At 44.2% G+C, this 21,596-nt stretch overlaps 1 protein-coding gene across 1 annotated transcript; it reads right to left on the reverse strand.

Annotated features, from left to right (window-relative positions):
• Positions 1 to 617: 617 nt before the first annotated feature.
• Positions 618 to 21,306, reverse strand: LOC127578997 (bcl-2-like protein 1). The gene is made up of 2 exons (XM_052031619.1): positions 20,780 to 21,306; positions 618 to 1,848 (listed from the first exon to the last, which is right to left on the reverse strand). Exons 1-2 carry the CDS (start codon positions 21,233 to 21,235, stop codon positions 1,708 to 1,710), a joined length of 597 nt encoding a protein of 198 aa, XP_051887579.1. The 5' UTR covers positions 21,236 to 21,306; the 3' UTR covers positions 618 to 1,707.
• Between the last annotated feature and the right edge of the window lie 290 nt (positions 21,307 to 21,596).

Raw genomic sequence — 21,596 nt, forward strand, 5'->3', positions numbered from 1 at the left:
CCGCGGTGTGATTATTGGCATACATTATCCCTATCCAGGACCAAATAGGGAATCAGCTGTAAATTTACATAAAGTAACTGCTCTAAAGGCACCATCCATCTGCACTACTGGCAATGAAGTTGCAGGCACAGCTCTGCACCAGTTCCACTGCTGACCAAACATGTGACCCCACATAACTAAACAGGTCCAGGCTCACTTGCTGTGGGCCAATTTGATCCTCAGAAGGCTGAGGGAAACAAAATTAAACAGCAAGTTATGATCTGGAATGCAATGCTTGAAAAGGGCACTGGAAGTAAACGTAATTGTAACTTTAAAAGGAGTTTGTTCTTTAAAAAAAATTGGAGAGTTACAGGGAAAGAGCAGAAGGAACGAACTGGGAAATGCAGCAAAGACAGCACAAGCCAAATGAACTATTACAAGCAAAAGGACAGATGTATTTGTGCTGCAATTGGCTTCTGGGATAAAGTAACCAGGATTCTCCCTCCAGATCATTATCCATTGTCAACTGGCACACTATGAGCACCCAGGTACAGCAACAGGCTTTTCAATGCCACAAGAGTTAAAATTGTCAAGCAATGTGTGCAGCATCAGGGAAAAATGCAAAAAACACCAGAAAGCAGAATTTTAATGTTTAATTTAAAAACAAATCATTTTAATTTAAATTTTAAGATATTCTGTGTAAAATAAGTCTTACTCCTAATGTGGTGTAAGCAGCAAACTAACAAGGAATGATTACAATGAATAGTGACCACTGTCACACTTACGGCATTCACATGATCCAATATTTTAAAATAAAGTTTGTACAATAAGGAAATGTGGGGACCTGCACTCCACACAATCTTTTGCAAATGATCATTTCACATCATCTTGAGAAAATGGTAAGACCCCTTTCGAATTCCTGCTGAGAAACAAGTTGAAGCTTCAATCTGCAGACTGCACCGTGAAGGCTGACTCAAACTCTTCCACATTATCCTTTGATTATGATCACCTAGGAGGCTTCAAGAACATACCCCATTTGAAACTGGCTTGGTGTCAGCACTGAGTGCACGCCCCATCCAACCACATCAATTCCAGCCAATTAGAAAGAATATTGAATGTGTAAGTAAAACGTCAAAAAGGTGCACCCCTCTCTATCTTGTAGATTATTCTCCCAGCTCCTGGAGGGCATTTCTCACTACTTTGGTTTTTAGGCTTCAGATGTCCTGGGAACATGCAGCAGCTTTCTCCTATGCTGCAGGTACATCACTCTTGAATCCCAAGGACTTGGTTTTCTTCTGATACAGTCTCCCTCCCATTCTGCTCAGTCATTTATGACAGGGTGCATCTCAAAACTGTCAGAACAGCTCTGAAAGCCTGAACTCATGTCCTCCACCTTTGGCAATCCAGCACGAGGTCACATCAGCGGCAGAGGCACAGTTTATGTGCCCAATTCCAAATTCCTCAATCAAATCTTAGCTTCACTCATTGTAGTTGACTTTCATGCAGATAATCTTCATTCTGTCACAGCACCAGCCTGAATGGTTCATATTTGTAAACTGAATACACATACACAATGCAAAACGTACGAGTAGCTGAGAGTTGGTCCCATTACAGGAATAAACTGCGATCCACTGCAGCAGCTTTCAGAGTCGCGCCAGTCCAATGACAGCATCTTTGTATGTAGCGGTTGTTGACCGAGGCTCGCTTCTTAGTGTAGTTTCATAGCCGTTACCTTCTCCGGGCCAGGTACACAGCGAAGGCCAGTGTCGCACCCACAGCCATTACGGCCATAAACCATTTCAAGGCCATCTCCTGTAACTCACGGTTACGAGCAGCAGCATTATTCCCATATAGCACCACAAAGGCATCCTGGGGAAACAAAGCACAGACAAGTCAGCTGCCAGCGCCAGATCAACACTTCAATTATTCACGGTTTCAAAGCTTATTCAAGAGTCCAGGGTTGAGTCCTAGACAATCATAGCAAGATCCTTTTCTAAACCACAGCCAAGGTTCCAGGTTTAATCCTTGCTCTTTACCACTTAGATGGTGGAAACCACAATAATAATTCATTTTCTCTATTTACGTGGTGATGTCAGTAAGATTGAATTATTTGCATGCATCTTCTTACCCAGAGTAATTGAATGATTCCTGCAAGTTACTCAGAAAATTGGAAGCTGACTATGGAGTGCCTGACCAGAACTAAATGTAGGTCATAGCAGGCACAGTTCCCAAGGGATACGAGTTAATTGATTAGATTTCACAGCGATCATGCAGCTTTCATTATCCTTCCAGTGCCATCTACAGATTTATTGAATTCAGTAACACAATGTGGTACTGAGGTGGGATGTGAACTCTCAACCTTCGAGTTGCTAGTCCAGTGAGAACATGCCCACGTTACCTGTGTGTCACTAGTTGATAATTAACCTCACTGGAGTGGAGGGACACACCGATAAAAAACACACCAAATAAAGACAGGAACAAGGAATGAAAGCCCTACAGCCAAACACACTAACGAGCTTCACAGGAAAGAATGGAACTTGAGGGGGAAGGTGTGAAAGCTGCAAACAGCTTTAAGTGTTAGTCTGTTCAGTCACATGAGGCTGAAAAAAAACCTGGCAAACTCTCATGAAGAAGCCTTGTTCCAAAATACAATCATAAATGAGTCACTGTGTAGGATGAGCCAATAGAGTGCAAAGTCACCAGGGGCAAAATATCTTGATGCTCTGAAGCCGAATTTAACAAACTGCAGTGACTGACCATGAGACGAGGGAACCCAGTTACTGTCGTACATACAGTGTGTGATACTGCTATTACTGTTATTGTTTGGAATATTCAACATTTTAACTTGCCTTTACATCTACAAGGCATACTGAATGTGCGTGTGCAATGCAAAAAACACTCTGCTGGAGGAACGCAGAGGGTCAAGCAGCATCTGTGGGAGGAAAGGAATTGTCGACAGTTTGGGTCAAAGCCCTGCTGACTTCTGCCAGCATATTGTTTGTTGCTCCAGATTCCAGCGTCTGACGTCTCTCGTGTCTCCACTGTGGGTGCAATTCCCTTCAATCTTCAGTTATTGAAGCAGTCCGTGCCCACGTGCAATATTCAGTCTATGGCTGATTAAGTGGGAAGTGACTTCTGCAGGTCAATGACCATCTCCTATAAGTGGGCATCCTTCCATTGCCCTGTAATATTCTGTTGGTTAAAATAAAAATCACCAATGACCAAAAACATAACTGGACTAACCACAAATAACACAACTACAAAAAAAAGATCAGAGGCAGTGTGTTCTGCACTGAGTAACAAAATTAGAAGTGTGATGGAATATTCCCCACCTGCCTGGACACATTTAGCTATAACAGCACCCTGGAAGCTCACTGCACACCTCCCCCCCCCCCCCCCCCCCCCCCACACACAATGCAATCAGCTTGACTGAAAGCCCATACAACAGGTTAATTAGCTAACCCCTTCACCACAGATAAGACTGCGACTGTAGTGTGCCTCATCTGAGTCCTCATCCACAAGTCCCAAATATCTGAGTCCTCATCCACAAGTCCCAAATCCTCTCACTGGCAGGCAGAATATTGGTTAACTTGGTGAACAGTGAGAGGAGGATGGAAGACTCCCAGGACTGTTGACATGAATGGTCCTCTCTGCATGACGAAGTGTACCAACCTGTGAAGCCTTCAACAGCATCTCCTAAGCATGCTACTTCTACTACTGTAACAAGCAAGATCAGGAGCATGGGAACACCACCACCGGTCTCCACTCCAAGTCATACCAGCCTAACTTAGAAGCATATTCCCATTCCTTCTCTATGACTAGAGCAAAATCTTGGAAGTGCCAAACTGTGGGAGTAACATCAACTCTCAACCAGCTTCAAGAGCGACGAGGGATGAGCAAATAATTGGTGGACTTGGCAGTGACACCCGCTCCCAACAATATTATCCTTTGATGTTCTGTACCAGGGTTTTACAGCCCACACAGCATTACAAGCACAGGTCACAAACAGGCCATTGAACTACTAACAGATGACAGGCAGTGCACAGCTCCAGCCCACTAACAGCAATCTAGTTGACTCTTAATTGCCCTCTGAAAAGACCCTATTAGTCATTCAATTGAATCAAAATCTATTTAAAAACACAATTACGACAGCCAGATGGACCATTTGGCACCAAGCTGATGAGGACACTGCTTAATGGCCCCCAGGCTATCAACCTTGGAAAAGTCCCACTTATATTTGGTGACTAGTGTTTAAATTGGTAGATGTGTCCTCGGAGCAACAGAAGCCATGCTCAGAGAATCATACCAGGCTCCTTCATCATTCCTGGATACGTGCTGTTGCATCAGAGAGAGCGAGCGAGACAGGCTAACCAAAGGTGGCAGTACAGTGATCCACACAGGACGACAGGAGGGAATAGCCCGAGTCTTCCACACTGGTTCCAGACCCTATGACATCCAAGCACCAGAGCAACAGAATTTCCTCCCTATGCCTTCCCTCTGCAGAGGGAATAGCGTTCTTCCACATTGAGCAACATTTGGAAAAATTACTGAGGGCAGCAAAGGCAAATCATCTCCTCTAAATGGGTGACTATACTGAGGCAAATGCTGAAGGGCAAGGTTGACACACTGTACCTGTGACAGGTGGTGAGAGAGCCAACAAGGCAAGATAAATTTACTCAACCTTGTCTTTAGCAAACTATCCTAAGCAGCAGTGATAACAGTGACCACCACTCTGTTTCTATACAGAGAAAGTCCCTAAAAGTCTTGGCACTGAGAACATCTGTTAATGGTTTTAAAAGAAGGTAGTTTCAGAAGAGATCTGGGAATCTAAAACTGGGTGTATACAAGGTGCCGTGGGCCATCAGCAGTAGATCCGCACATCATTTACCACCTGTAACTTCATAGCCCAGCATATCCCTCACTCCAAAGTTAATATCGAGCAAGGCATCTAACACCAGCTCAATGAGTGCAAGGCAAACCTAAAAAGGAGGCTCCAACCTGATGAAGCTACAATACAGGACTACGTGCGTGCTAAACAGCAAAAATAACATGTGGTTGACAAAGCTAAGCATCGCATAACCAGCTGATCAGATCAAAAGTCTTAGTCCTGCCACTTCACTTGTGGGTGGGGTGCACAATTTTCAGCCATTGGTAGGAGACTCCAAGAACAATCCTGTACTAAATAGCAGAGGCCAGCAAGAGTGTGAGAAGACAAATCGCTACCCTCAACCAGAAATGATGTATGTGTGTTTCATCCCAGGGAACCCACCATTCACATCCCCTCAGAAAATGAAGCAGCCCATGCTGCCACACAGCGTTAGCTAGACATTATTCAAGCTTGGATAAGTGACAAGTACCATTTGACCCACACAAGCCACAGGCAATGGACATTTCCAATAAAATTCTATCACATTTGGCTGACATTCAAGGAATTACCATTGCTCAGCCTCACTTCATTTTGACAGGAAACACAAAACTGGACTAGCCGTAGGAACCAGTCACAAGAACACTTGCTTGATACAACCTTAATCAACAGGCTGGCACTCTTCTTTAGAAAAAGGCTGAGGAATGACTTGACAGCTGTTTAAAATGGCAGACAATTTGAAAGGGTGAGTGTTAAAAATGCTTTTATCAGCAGAGTCCATAACTCTGTCATAAACATAACAAGTCACTAATAAATTCAGGAGAAAGAACATGGAGCTCATGACCACATTGAAAGAAGGATAAACAACTAGAAGGGGAAGGAAGATGTGCACGTCTGTGGGATAAATAGAAGGATCAGTTGATGGGAGAGATGGTTTCCATGGAAATATGGACCATGTCACTGATGTCGCTGCTGCTTTTGTGCTGTAAAGTTCTCCAACTCAGAATGCAAGGAATTAATCTGTGATTCTCCTGGTACAACTACTCATGGAGTGAGCTTCCCTAAGTAATCAGGGGAGCGTTTACATTTAGGTTCTGAGCTTGGAGAATGTTGAACCAGTTCGGTTCTGACAGGCTACCTCGGTCAATTCCCAAACCGGGGCTAAACCCGAGTGGAGCCCCTGCTCCCTCATTTCTACATCTTTGCATGACGTCACACCAGCCAATCCACGTGTGAATCTTGTGCAAGGATTCAATCCTCTACTACTCAAAGGTCAATGAAGGGAATATAGTAAATCTTAACACAGATTTTCAGAAGATGCTTGATTAAATTTACTTTTATTAATTTGTGGGATGCATGCATTGCTGGTAAGGTCACAATTGCCCATCTCTCAAGTGCTCTGAGGTGGTGGTGGTGGGCTACTTTCTTGAACCACTACAGTCCTTCCAGTGAAGGTACTTCCACAGTCTTGTCGGGTAGGGATTCAGATCTGGCAACCCTGTAGGAACGGTGATATAGATTCAAGTTAGAATGGAGAGAGATGTAGAGGGGGACCTGTACATGGTGTTCTATGTTTCCGCTGCCCTTGTGCTTCTTATGGTAGAGGTCACAAGCTTGCAATATTTTTTTTTTGGAGCACAATAGGCAAATAACTGCTGCGTTTGTTAGATGGTACATACTACTGAGCATCAATAGAGGGAATGATTTAGGGTAGAAAGTGAGGTGCATGTCATATATACAGCGTTACCCTGAATGGTATTCAGCTTTAGGTGTTATTGGAGCTATACATATTCAGACAAGTGAAGGGTATTGCACACCACTTCTGACTTCTCACTAGGAAATGGTGGAGAGGCACTCATCACAGGAGGTGCAGTCTCTGACCTGCTCCAGTAGCCACAGAATTTATGTGGTTGGTACGGTTGAGTTTCCAGTTAACAGTGATCTTTATGTTACTGGTGGGGAACCTGGATGTCACTGAAGGTTGAGGCTATGTCATTAGACGTTCTATCACCAGAAATGGGCATTGCTTGGCACTTGTGTGGTAGAAATGTCACTTGCCCCCAAAATGCCAGTTAGCAAAATTGAGGCCCATGAAACAGAATAATTAGTAGCAAGGATAATAAAAACAAATCATCTTAATGGATGTGAAGAGGAGATTCATGGCAAATGCTCATTTCTTCCCCATACAGGAAATTGCCAGACAAGTCTGCAGAATTTTAAGTGCTAAGACAATTGCTTTCACCAAAATATTTTGATGGCTTGGTTACAGATGTGCTGGGTGAAATTTCAACATTCATAGAGGATACCAAACATGTCATAAATGGTGAGAAGAGTAAACTTCCAGAGAATGTATCTAGCCTAGCAGAATGGGTGGACAAATGGCAACAAAACTTGTTATAGAAAAATGTGAAGGAATACACTTTGTCAGAAATAATCAATAGTGACAAAAGACAAAATGGTGAGTTCTAAAATATATATGCAGGAAGAGGGACTTTGATGTACAGATACATTCATCTTTGATCGTGGCAAGACACATTGAGAGATTAGCTGGCAGAGAATCTAGGATCTTGAACTTCATAAATGCAAGGAAAGAGTACAAATACCAGTATGGTCATATTGAATTTTTAAACAGAAGACTGTCAAGCCACAAATGGAGTATTGTGTACAATTCTGGCCATCATACTCTGGAAAACTGGGCAGAAAACACATGCGCAGAAATGGTGAAGATTTACTTGAATGGTTCCAGGTACGAGGGCTCTCAGCTAAAGTTACACTGGAGAAGTTGGAATTACTTCTTCATAGAAAACAAAGAGGCTGGGAAAAGATTTCACTGATGTATACAAGATCACACTATACTTAGATAGGGGTCCAGTAGCAAAGTGATTACATGAATGCCAGAGGGCTGGAGCACTGATCCAGATACACAAGTTCGAATCCTACAATGGCAGTTAGGAAATTTAAACCAACGTAAGCTAATATTCTGTATTTTTTCCCCAAAAAGGGTTGTATTCTGTAACTGTAAACACAAAACTATCAGATGGCTATTAAAAAGCTGTCTGGTTTGCTCATATCCTTCAGGAAAATTATGCCTCCAATTCTGGAAACCGTCAGAGAGAAATACCCTCTCAGCAGCAACCCATTCCACCCATCAATCCCCTTGTTTCAATAAGATCACCTCTCACTCTTCTAAACACTAATGAGTGAAGGACTAATCTGTTCAAACTCTCTCTATACACAAACCTCTTCCTCTCAGTGAACCTTCTCTGCACTCCCTCCAATGCAAGCAAATCCTTCTTTTAATACTGAGACCAAAATCATATGTGGTACTCTGTGGTCTCACCAATGCTGACACTGCCACTGACAACAGTACCTTGTGAACATATAATTATGAAAGAGAAACTGTCACCATCAGCAGATGGTTCAAGAACTGAGAACACAGACTCAACATGGTGGATAAGATATATGGGGTTAGGGTGGAAATGTGAGCATTTTTAAAATATATACAGATTGTGCCCTTGATCTGAAACATGCTGCATGTAAGGAAAGGTTTTATGGAAATTAATTCCCATTTTCACACTTGCATTACATTCTGTGGCACTGTTCTTGTGTGAAATAAGCTTCACAACAGATACAGCAGCTCACACTGGGCATCCACGAGGCAATGTGAACCATGAGCAGAAGTGTATTCCACTACAATCTGTAGTCTCATGGATTGGCTTCTACCTTGATAAACAAGTCCAGAGTCAACCCTGGCTCAGTGAGAGAAGGGCATGGCAGGAGCAGCAAATGGCACACCTAAAGAATTATGTGCCTCCATGACAAAGCTGTAACACATGACTACACATACTAAATCGCAAAAGCAGCAAGGAACAGAGAGCCAAATGATCTCCCAACCAACAAATCTGGTCAAAATTTAACAGTCCTGCCACTGAGTCATGAACAATGGTAGACAATTAAACAGCTAACAGGAGGAAGAGATACCATGAAAATGCAACCCTTGATGGTGGGCAAGTTCCAAAGACGAGGCTGAAGTACTTCACAAGACAAAAGGAACAGAAGTAGGCCATTCAGCCCATCAAGTCTGCTCCGCTACCTAACCACGAGCTAAACTATTCCCATCTAGCCCCAATTCCCGGCCTTTTCAACCATTTGGAACCATGTTCACACAGAGGTGGTGAATGGATGATCCACTTCAGCTTCCTCCTGAGATTCCCATCATTACACGAGACAGTTTTCACCAATTCACTCCTTACGAGATGAAGAAATGCCTCCAAGTGCTGGATACAACAAAGGCCATGGGACCAGACATCATTCCAACTGTAGTACTGGACCCGTGCTGCTAAGCCATTCCTCTAGCTCAGCTGTTTATAATAGTTACAGCATGGCTTCTACCCAAGAATGTGGAAAACTACCCATGTACGAAGTGATAGATCCAAACCAGTAAATTACTATCCCGTCCAACTTCAATCAGCAACAAACTGCGAGTGACAGCGCTGTCACATGGCAATCATGCAGCAATATCTGCTCATCGACACCCTGCTTGGATTTCACCAGGAGTGCTCAGCTTCCGACATCCTCACAGCTTTGGTCCAAACATGGAGCAAAGAGCTCAGTTTCAGAGGCAAAGTGAGAATGACTACCGTTGACATCAAGGCAGCATTTGAATGGGTTTTGAATAAAGGGGGAAAACACTCCAACTTTGTCATACCTTAGATGAAGTAAAATGGTTGTGGTTCAATCATCCCAGCCCAAGGACATCACTGCAGGAGTTTGTCAGGGAAGTGTCCTTGGCCCAATCTTAAGCTGCTTCATCAACTACCGTCCATCCACAAGGTCAGATGTGGGAACACTCACTGCTGATTGCACAATGCTCAATTTCACTCAACTCAGCAAGTGAAGAGGTCAATGCCTACAGCCAGCAAGACAAAGGCAACATTCAGGCATGGGCTAGTATGTGGCAAGCAACATTCGCTCCACAAGTCGGGAGGCCATTACCACTTCCAACAGAAGAATCTACTACCCCAGTTTTAACCTTCAGTGATATTACAACTGTCATGTCTCCCAGCATCAATGTCCCAGAGATCATTGACCAGAAACTCAACACCATCAGCCACATAAATTCTGTGGCCACTAGAGGTTGGGTATTCTGTGGCAAATGACTCCCTGACACCTCAAAGCCTTTCCATCATCTACAAGGTTCAAGTCAGGAGCAGGGGGAATAGTCTCTGTTTGCTGGATGAGTGCAACTACAATGGTATTCAAGAAGCTCATCGCCATCCAGGACAAAGCAGCCCACTTGATGAGCACCCCATTCACTACCATAAACATTTATTCTCTCTACTCCAGTGTAGCGAGTACCATTTACAAAATGCACTGCAGTTAATCACCTAAGCTACTCCAATACCACCTCCCAAATCCGCGATTCCTATCAAGGAGTACAAAGACAGCAGGCGCATGGGAACAATACCACCAGTGTTACCCATCCCCACTTGGAAATATCCCTGTTCCTTCTTTGTCAGTGTCTAACTCCAGGAACTCCCATTCAACAGCTCTGCGGTGGCACCTTCATCACACAGACAGCAACAGTTCAAGATTCAAGCCGAGAACCTGCCACCCATTTCCCAAAGGCAACAAAGTGCTAGTAGTGTCAAAGGTGGTCACATCCTGAAAAATTAGTTAAAAAGTAGAGGAGTGGTCAACGATGTCTTTCAGAAAGAAAATGAGGAAACAGTAGATTAATGGAATGGACTGGATCCATCTGCAAGTTGCCATGGACTTCATGGGCCAAATGGCACCATGAGCTGTGATTCCACGAATTAAAGATACTCACAATGATCTGTTGCACACTACTGATGAGCCACTGGGACAAGATTATCATGAGTGCAAATATTTTGTGATGCACTCATCCCCATACAGATTGTTTGCTGCTTTGCTGGACACGTTTAGGGTTGCCAATACTGTATTTAAAAAAAAGGGTTTGCTTAGTGTGCTGTGGTTACGCTGCTGCTTATGGGGCTCCAAAAGGGAGTTAACAGCAGTCTAAATGTTTTGGAATAAAAATGACTTCTACAATACAAGACCAAAATTTTGAAATAGTTCTCACATTCCAGGATCCACCTAGTCCCTGCAACACCTACATGCTGTGCTTTACTGCTTCGACAGCTGACTCAGAGAGGGGCACAGCTTGCTCTACCTCAACAAGAATGATTTTACTCAATGGTTTCTTATAAATTCGTGTTTGAAGTGTCACTTCAAAGCAGGCTTCTATTTATTCCAGAGGTCAAGTGACCGTTCTCGTTGCTCACCTGGAAATCCTGGCCATGACATCCATCTGGGACAAACACTATCCTGGAATCATTCTGCTCAGGCCAGGACTGAACCTCTATGTTTGAGAGGTCAGAAAAACATGAAAAAAAAGGGTATCCCATATGGATCTTGCATAGAGCCCGAGAGACTGGACCACTGGCAACCCTAGGCATGATGGATCTGCACTCGCACAATAGTCTGCAGGAAACTGATAGCTACAAGAAAGCAGAGTTAACACTTGATTGTCAGCAACTTGTTGCAAGTCTGATATTGGTTACATTTCTCAAAGTAAAAACCTTTCCTGGAATTTTATCTTTCAAATCAGAGAAGCAATGCACAAATATTTCTCTTGTTATCAACAGAGTTTCAGGCATTTCCTCTGCCCTTTTAGTAAAATCAGGCACACCCCAAACATTAAAGGGAGGGATCCCTCACTGCCAATTGCAGGAGTGCTGCACAGAATTTCCATATGGATTCTTTCCAATATTCCACTGCAGATTCCGTAATTATGGTCTGCTCCTTTCTTCCTTGCCCAACCCCCTTAAGTCCCACTTCCCATCTCAGCTGACACCTTACACCTCCCTGCCAAACTTCACTTAAATGCATCTGTGGGGTACACATGTGTACATTAAAGAGGCAAAGAAACTTGTATGATGTATTGTAAGATTAGAGTTTTGATAAATTCTACTTACAGCAACAGTTACAGGACACAGAATAAACACCCTTGTTTGAAGCTAACTTCATAAGTGAAGAACTCTCACTACACATGGCGCTTACCTCTTGTACATTCACTATGTAACTACATGTACACGACCACATCTCTGGCCTGTAACTACATGACTCACCGAACTACATACAAATACGTACTCTGCTTTCCCTCTCTGAAGGAAAAAATTAAACATATTTCATAACTTTACACAACCATTACAACTGTTGACTGGGTTCTTTAGTCAGTTATCCCTCTTCAACCATGTGCTTGTTTCTGAAATATTCATTCTAGGAATTTGTAATCCCTTAATCTGACTCACTGACTCAAAAGTAGCTGATGCTATATCAATGTCAGGATTAGATTCATCATCATACATTCCTTTATAGCTCTGTGATCATTTGACACAATTTCCAATGTGAACTCAAGTATCTTATCAGACTGCATGTGTGAATGATTTCACTAAGTTCCCATTGTTGAGTCTTACTTGTGCTTACTGCTCTGATGAAACTAACTCCTGCAGTTCCCTGAAACATCTTTTGCTTCAGTCACTACCTCTCCCACCAGTTCCTCCTCTAAGTTACACCAGCTGTATGAAAAGAAGGCAATGCATTGACAGCTCAGAGTAATACCAGTAAAAGAGTATGGCATCATTTTTAGTTAAGCAATGTATTAATCAATGATTCATCTCAAAACTAAAGTCATCTTGGAATACTTCCAAGGCTTCTTTTAAACATGTCATGATCTCTACTATTACACTGGAAACAGGATGATACAAAAGAATCGTTAGATATTTAATGCTATTGCAAAAGATCTTTAGAAAGAGGAGTAACCGAATAGGCTCAAGACTGCTCTGCCATTCAAATTACACTACATAAAATCCTCAAACAAAAATGTGAGATGAACTGTGACCCATTGTTGGAATCTAATTCTACTAATATCCTACACACAGCAAAAAATCCATCACAACTCTTGAATGCTATGTTCCACTGTTATACAAGTAATTGCTTATCCAGCATCAATCCATTTTGAATGCATGATGAGCACAATGAAATGATTGCTTCCCTTTGTCAAAAATCAACGTGGTCTTGTTGGAATAGTTAAGTCCAACATTACCATAGTTTGTATCACTCTGTACTCCTGGCAAACCGTACACACAAATGCAACTTCCTTTAACTCTTTACCCAATAAACTCCCAGCAATGGCCTTCACATTGACGATTTCAGTGAATCCGATACGTAGTTCGTCTGCAATCCTTTTCCTGAGAACACATGGAATGACTTCTTCATTTCCCTACTTTAAACATTTTTTATTGGTTGAATATAAAACCTGCAATTTATAGAAAAGGTGTAAAGCTTCACCCAGACACTTGCTCAATCTAGTCCATCCTCCCCATAGTTACGTTACTTTGATTCTGGGGACAATGACATGTTCACTCTCAGTTTATCTCAGCTTTTGGTTGAATGTGCTAAATTTATAACTCTTCTATCACACATCTTTGCAAGTTGAAGTATTCATCTAACTTCTCTATTATTGCTGCAAAAAAAACTGTAGCTTTCTGCAGAGCGTTTAAGTTAGTGGCACACAGTTCAGAACCAGTCTGCTCAAATAATACTTTTTCCTGCATTTCCTCACTGAAGCATTCAATACCTGTGCATTCTAAGCACCATCTTCTAGCTCAATAATGTTACTGGCTATTAAAAACATCTCCATCTTCTCGATGTAGGATGTGAATGATTCACACGACTTGTTTTGAATCCCTGAGCTGCTCAAGAAGCAGACTTGTTTTCTTATTTTTCCAACTGAAACATTGCTGCCACACTCAAGTCTCCTGTAAGTTTGCAAGTTCATCTTCAGTTTGGTTCATGATTTGCACTGTTGTTCCTTCCTTCAATGTTATTTTAACAATTAGTTGGTGCAGCTTCAAGAATGATGCTGCTGTCAGCATTCAAACAATTGCCTGGAGTTCTCAGGGTTTCCCTTTCATCTGATCCATGTGACCCACAGAAAGTTGAAATTGGTTTACAGTCAGGAGGAAGAACCACTGGGGACTGTTTTTTTTGGCAATTTCATTGTTGCTCATGGTTTCTCTCTCCCACCCCCACCACCCCCCCCAAACACACACACACACAGAATTCATGAGGTAAAGATGCTGCTCTTAAATATGCAAAAGTGATTTTGTTTTCACTTTTTAAAAAAATTCTGATCCTTGTCATCAATTGCAGTGTATCCCAAGGTGGAACTTGGATGCTACTAGAAAGTCCGAACAGCTACAAAGCACAGGAACTTTGAACAAGTGGATATTTATGCTAACTCTAACAGCAAAGAACTTGCACTGTACATGGTGCTAACGTCACGTGTGATGTCCTAACAACATCCCAGACATATTTGTATAATATATACAAATACACCACAACTCCTGCCTCTTTGGGAGAAACAGAAAAATGTACAGAAGGAAAAGAGATGCAAGAGCTCCAATAGTAACTTTATGGCACTCTGCAGCATAACTGAACAAACACATTGCATTTATTTACTGTGCCACATACCAGACGATACTTTTGTAATCCCTGCCGTTCTCACGCAAAACCTCATCCAAAGCTGTGGGATCAAGAACGTGTTTGAAACAGCAACCCCACCCCCTTTTACACAAGATGGAGCTAGGGCTAGACATCTACTCAAATGGAGGTGAAGCCTGAAATAACTTAGCTCCAAGGAAGCATCATGTCTGTTCCAGCCAAGATATTGCTGGAAGAAAGCCAAAATTCAACTCCACTGCTACCCGTCCTTTGCTGGTGCAACTGAAATTTTTGTTGAAACCAACCGCATGGATGGCTTAAAAATGCTGTGCAACCTTCAGTAAGTGCAACAATGCTGATGGCAATAAGCTATCAGAGCAGCAGTGTCATTTTGTCAGTTGGGTAGACTTTCCCCAATCCAAAAGGTTGAAGGTTCAACTTCACCACTGATGTTTCCATTCAATACTGAGCCCTCAAAGTGGCTGTCTGTCAGATGAAACATTAAGTCCCCCTTTGGCTGCTCAGTGGGATAGAAGAGATCGCACAACAACAATTAAGTACGAGATTCCGCAGAGCAGGAGATCCCCAGTGCTCTCAATCAACATTCAAGGTAAGATTTCTTTATTAGTCACATGTACATTGAAACACAGGGAAGTACATCTTTTGCGTAGTGTTCTGGGGGCAGCCCGCAAGTGTCGCCACGCTTCCAGCACCAACATAGCATGCCCACAACTTCCTACCCCGTACGTCTTTGGAATGTGGGAGGAAACCGGAGCACCCGGAGGAAACCCACGCAGACAGAGGAAGAACGTACAAACTCCTTACAGGAAGCAGCTGGAATTGAACCTGAGTCGCTGGCGCTGTAATAGCGTTACGCTAACCGCTATACTACCATAATACCGGGATCTTGCTGCACACATAATTGGCTGGTGTGTTTATATCGCAGCAATAGAACAAAAATAATTCACTGCATCTAAACCACTTTAAAGACATCCACAGGATGTAATCAAGTGCTATACAACTGCATTGCCCTCACTGAAGTATAAATAACCAAAATCTCTGAAGTGCCATAGGAGGAGAGATTGAATACGTCTCCAATCTGTAGAGTTTATAAGAAGGAGAGGTACAAAATTCTGAGCTCAGTCTTAAAATAAGAGGTAGGCCATTTTGGACTGAAAGGAGGGAACATTTCTTCATCCAAAGGAAGGCAAATCCTTGGAATTCTCTACCCTGGAGGGGTATAGGTGCTCAGTTATGATCAAAAGATTTTTGAATATTAAGGGAACTAAAGCGTGTGTGGATAATGCAGGAACAATCGGAGGTAGATCATTAGCCATGATCTTGTTGAATGGTGGAGCAGCTGAAGGGGTTGTATGGTCACTCCTGCTCCCGTTTCTTATGTTCCTTACATGAAGCTTGCTTTCTCATCGGCCCACAGTTCACAATGCATACGACCATCTCGCCTGTGCTCATCATCCTCACCGCTCTGCTGCTGGGCTGCTCACCGCATCAGCTACCTCCACTGCAGGTTTGCCAACAGTAGCTGAGAATCCTCAAGTCACCCCAACTCACTGAAAGGAGTGGTCCATCACATCAGAGGAGCACTGTTGAGGCTGTGGATAATGACTCAAGGTACAAAGCAACTCCTCCCACTGGCTGCCAGTCCCGTGGCTCACCAAACAACATGCTTGTCATCAGGGACCACATCAAGCTTACGCTGATCTTCTGCTTCAAGCCCAAGTCCATATCTGACTCTAGACCCAGGTGTACTATATTCGTGGGCACAGGTTTGTCATTGCAGAACAGCTGAAAGCACCAGTGGCATAGGTCTGCCACTCTATAACAGTGGGGTACAATACTAGTGGCACAGTTACTACCAAAGGTACAGTACTGGTGGATAGAGGTATGATGCAACTCTGGGATACAATTTTGCAGAACAAGTTAGAGGGGAGCAGAGGAGCAACCACGAGAACTATCACTTTAAATGTGACAAAAAATTATTGATGAAGGGTCATCAACCTGAAACATTAACTGTTGCTTTCTCCACTGGCATCACTTGACTTGCTCATGATTAGCATCCAGTTACACAAGATTAAAATAAAACACGTTATCTCTGACTGGCTCTTGCAAGTGGCAAGTCTGGTCCTGCCTGCAAAGAAGTCATGCATCTGTCTTAAGCGAAAGGAAAGGGTTAACATATTCTCCATCCCAGTCTATTGCGTGGATTATCAATTTGTACTCTCCCAGACTCTATAACAGTGGGGTACAATACTAGTGGCACAGTTACTACCAAAGGTACAGTACTGGTGGATAGAGGTATGTTGCAACTCTGGGATACAATTTTGCAGAACAAGTTAGAGGGGAGCAGAGGAGCAACCACGAGAACTATCACTTTAAATGTGACAAAAAATTATTGATGAAGGGTCATCAACCTGAAACATTAACTGTTGCTTTCTCCACTGGCATCACTTGACTTGCTCATGATTAGCATCCAGTTACACAAGATTAAAATAAAACACGTTATCTCTGACTGGCTCTTGCAAGTGGCAAGTCTGGTCCTGCCTGCAAAGAAGTCATGCATCTGTCTTAAGCGAAAGGAAAGGGTTAACATATTCTCCATCCCAGTCTATTGCGTGGATTATCAATTTGTACTCTCCCAGAATATTGTTTTCTTGATACTCCTTTCTCACTCGAACAAAACTGAGGCCTACATATTTTTAAATATCAAAAGGAATAAAAAGATACAAGATAAGTGCAGGAAGTAGGCACTGGGTGAAAGATCAGTCACTATCTAACTAGGCAGAAGGGGGTGGAATGGGTTACAGCTGATTCCATGTTCTTGTGCTCAGCAATTGTACTGGATACTTCAAGGCTGCATCAGCTGAGTTCCTATTTCTCAAATGCTCCCTCTTTAATTTCTACTTCCAGTTATGACTGATTCTTCCAATAACCTCCATCCTCAAATCTCCAAACATTCACTGTGTTTTGGTGAAACAAGCCCCTGGTCCCTCCAGCAGCTAGAATTCAAATAAAAACAGAAAATGCAGACAATAACAAGAGATTGAAGCAGCAACTGTAGAGAAAGGAACAATTTACATTTCAAATGCTCTGGGTACAGCTGAAACTATTAACCGATTTTCTCCGACAGAACTTGCCACACCAGAGTTCTTCCGGTTTCACATAACCAATTTAGTAAAGTTTTCAGCAGTGAGTCTGGAATGCTCTGCCCCAGTGGGTGGTGGAAGCTGGATTATAAATATTTATGTGGAGGTGGATAAATATTTGTTGGATCCAGGTGTAAAGGGGTGTGGAGAAATGGCACAGAAGGGGAGCTGAAGCCAGCATGGATCAGCCATGATCATATTAAATGGCACGATAGGCTTGAAGAGCCTGATAACCTACTCCTGCTCCTAATTTCAGCAACACACACACACACACAAAATGCTGGAGGAACTCAGCAGGTCAGGCAGCATTTATGGATGGAAATAAACAGTCAACGTTTCCAGTCAACACCCTTCATCAGGACTGATGGGGATCTCAACCAGAAACGTTGACTGTTTATTTCCCTCTATAGATGCTGCCTGACCCGAGTTCCTCCAGCACTTTGTGTGTGTTGCTCCAGATTCCAGCATCTGCAGAATCTCTTGGGTGTCCTGCTCCTATGTTCTTGAGAGTCATTTTCCACTCCTACCCTCAAGTCTACATCCCGTCCTATTCATCCATTGCCCTTTACAAAGCATCATCAGTGATCTTGTACTTGAACTTGTGCAGTAAAGCTAATGGTGCTGGGATAATGTGCTTTATTAGCTAGAAAACTGGCATAGTCCAGAAACTGGAATACATCATTTCATCCATTGATCCTGATCTGCTATTCAAAACCAAAGATGATGAAACAGTACTTTATGCTGGGACACTACCTCTTGTATTAAGTATGCATGCTGCAAGGGTTCTGTGATTGCTACATCTGTCCAGTGCTGCTGGGGCAATGGTTGCTCATCAGCTCCCATTTCATCAGAGGACTGAATGTTGCAATTAATAGAAATGCTCACTGACCTGACTCCAACCAGATTAGAAGTGTGGTATTTTGCACTTTCAAAAAAATTAGTGACCACAAAAGGAATCCAGAAATATTCAGATAAACATTCAGAGATTTATTTTGATCTGAAAGCAGCATAATAGTGCTTTCCTGCAGGATTTTATTATGCAGGATAGGTACCTAATCCACACACAGAAATGCAGAGGAAACAGAGAAGTAGTTTACTGGGTTAATCAGTGAGGGATTTCTAAAGATACTGCAAATGATGAATTGCAATCATTGATTAGCCATATTTGAAATTCCAAGTGGAGTTCCACACCCAAGGTAACAACAGGTCTCATTCTACCCAAGTATTCAATAAGAGTTGTAGTTACCTAGAAGCAATTTAAACCCTGTGTTCCAATGTCAATTGTGACTCAGTAGAAGCCCCCTAGCTACAGAGATTGTGTGTTCAAACATCACCCCAAGGGATGGAGTCCAAAAGAAATGTGGCCCTGTTGCAACCATACAGTGCTTTAGTAAGACCATACCTGGAGTACAGTATACAATCTTCTTCTCCTTATTTAAGGATAGATATAGTTCCAATTGAGACAGTTCAACAAAACTTCATCAAGCTAATTCCAGAGAGCAAGGGTTTGCAAAAACTACTTTTGTTGTTCTCCTTGGAGGAAAGATTTGATAGAGCTGTACATGATCATCACTGGTTTAGCCAGAGTAAATAGATGGAAGCTGTTCCCTTCAGTGGATAGGTCAAGAACCAAAGGACACAGATTCAAATTCTTGAGCAAAAGAAATGAGGATGTGAGGAAAACCCTTTTTTTCATAAATTCAGAGCATTTATGATCTGGAATTCACTGCCTGAAAGGTGGTTGAAATAAAGCCAAGCTGTGCTTTGAAACAGTCACTCAAGACAGAATGCAACAGGGAAAGAGCAGGCGAATGGAACTGATAGGATTGCTCTGAGGAGCCAACGTACTGCAATGGGCTGATGATCATAGATTTAGGGCACAAAAATATGCCAAAGGACTGCTACGTCCACCATCAGGCCACCAGACCTCCAGTGAGACCACCTGTCATGACGCCAAACCCACTGAGCTCACCCATCAGGCAACATCACTTCAACCCAGAAACAAAGAACCAAAATCAAATGAGAATAACATCTCCTCTAAACTGTGCTGAAAATTCTAAATACATCCCATCTATGGCAGTTTAACTGAATAACTGGCTGTGCAGGATACCAAGAATTTTAGACAGAGACTATAGATATAGAGGATATTTACTTATGGAACAGTCTGATAATGCAGAAATACCAGCCTGTTGTGGAGTGTAGGGTACAGGGATTCAACAACAGTTACACTAATGCACTGGTGAAGCTAACAATGCCAACACAACACGTGTAGGGAATGGCAGCTCCACAATTCAGCTGCCTCGTAAACACAAACCCATATAATGGGAAAGCACTTAATACACTGATTTCTCCAAATTCATCAGCCATCCAGTTTTTACTTAGCATTGACCATCATAACTTCCTCATTAAAAGAGGATTGTGATAATCCGTAAATTCCTATAATTCATCTTTATTCACATTCGTAACTATGTCTCAAATATTTAACTTTGCGCTTCTGCAATATTACATGTTTTTATCCACACATCCTCTCCCATTTTTACATTCATTTTCCCCTCAGATTGCCATTCAGAATTAAAAATCAATGGCATTGGTGTAGGATTAGTGCAAATGGGTGATTGATGGACTGAGTCACGCCTATGTTGGGGGCAAGGTATCAGTGGGATCTGATAATGGAAGATCAGGGGTCATGGATCCTGCGCTGGAAATAGGATAACTAGAACAAGGTCACAGAATCAGATACCTTGGGTGACGAGGGCATATTATGACTGGAGGTCTCTGAATCGGGCTCAAGTATATTAGGGCAAGTTTCCAAGAAGGAAGCCTTGGGATTGTATATCCTGTTTACTGAACTGTACCGCGGGCAACAGGGCGAGGGGAGTGGGAGTTGCACACAGTATGAATGGAGGGGGGTGGAGTCAAAAGTTCAGGTGGTCCAGAACAGGGAAAGGATCACAGAACCAGCCACGCTGCACTGGGGATGGGGTCGGAGGGAGGGTAAGGTGCCTTTGGGAATAGACTGGGGGGAGGATTAGTCTGCGTTGGGGTGGCGAGGTGCCGTGCTGGGGACGGGGTGGAGGGGGACGGGACGGGGTGGGGGGTGGAGGGGGACGGGACGGGGTGGGGGGTGGCGGGGGGGGGGAGGGACGGGGTGGGGGGTGGCGGGGGGGGGGAGGAACGGGGTCGGGGGAGGGGACGGGGTGGGGTGGGGGAAGAAGGGAAGGAAGGGGACGGCCGCCACCCTTACCCAGCCGCCCTCCTGTTGGATCCACGGCTCCAGGTTGCTCTCCAGGTAGGTGCTCATCCAGTGGGCGATGCGCGGCACCAGCGCTCCCATCTCCTTCTCGGCGCTCTCCACACACAGCGCCGCCCCGAAGCAGAAGAAGGCGACCAGGCGGCCCCAGTTGACGCCGTCGCGGAACAGCTCGCCCACCACCTGCTCGAAGCGCCGGTACACCGTGTCCGGGGTGACCCGCAGCTGAGCCGACAGGTCGCTGAAGGCCCGGCGGTAGCGCAGCTCGAACTCCTCGGCCGCCTCTCGCAGGGCCTGGCAGGTGCGCTCGGCCTCGGGCCCGGCGGCGGCGGCCACCCCCCCATCGGGCCCGGCCGCGCCGTCCTGCTCGCACAGCCGGCTCCAGCTGTGGCCCCGCTGCTGCAGTCTGTAGCGGAGGAAGTCGGTGACCAGCTCTCTGCTGCTGCACATCCTGCGGCCTCGGCCCCCCTCACACGCTGCGCATAGCGCGCACGGCGGCTGCCCGGGCGGCTCCGCTCACACGGCACCAAGCAGCGGCCCCGCCCTCCCGCCCGTCGGCGCCGGACGGCCCACTCCGCCAGCAGCCAATGGGCGCCGCCAGCCCGCCTCCACAGGGGCGCGGCCAGACCAATCCCGGCCGCCCGTTGCTGCTGGCCCCGCCCCCAGCCTTGCCCCACCCCTCAGAGCCAACGATCAGCGCTGATTCCATCCCCTCCCCTCACGGCGCTCAGGTAACCCGCAGCCCATCTGTTCCTCCCCCCGTCTCCTGCTCCCCCCCGGTCCCACCACACCCGCTTCTTTCTACCTCCCC

This window comes from Pristis pectinata, chromosome 16 (genome assembly GCF_009764475.1).
Source record: "Pristis pectinata isolate sPriPec2 chromosome 16, sPriPec2.1.pri, whole genome shotgun sequence".
NCBI classification, from domain to species: domain Eukaryota; kingdom Metazoa; phylum Chordata; class Chondrichthyes; order Rhinopristiformes; family Pristidae; genus Pristis; species Pristis pectinata.

What these genes read in the sequence shown, in the direction of transcription:
- LOC127578997 (XM_052031619.1), bottom strand. Translation starts at nt 21,235, where the DNA reads ATGTGCAGCAGCAGAGAGCTGGTCACCGACTTCCTCCGCTACAGACTG. An exon ending in TCCAACAGGAGGGCGGCTGG is followed by an intron (nt 1,849 to 20,779) that starts GTAAGGGTGGCG and finishes TTGTTTCCCCAG; the next exon opens with GATGCCTTTGTGGTGCTATA.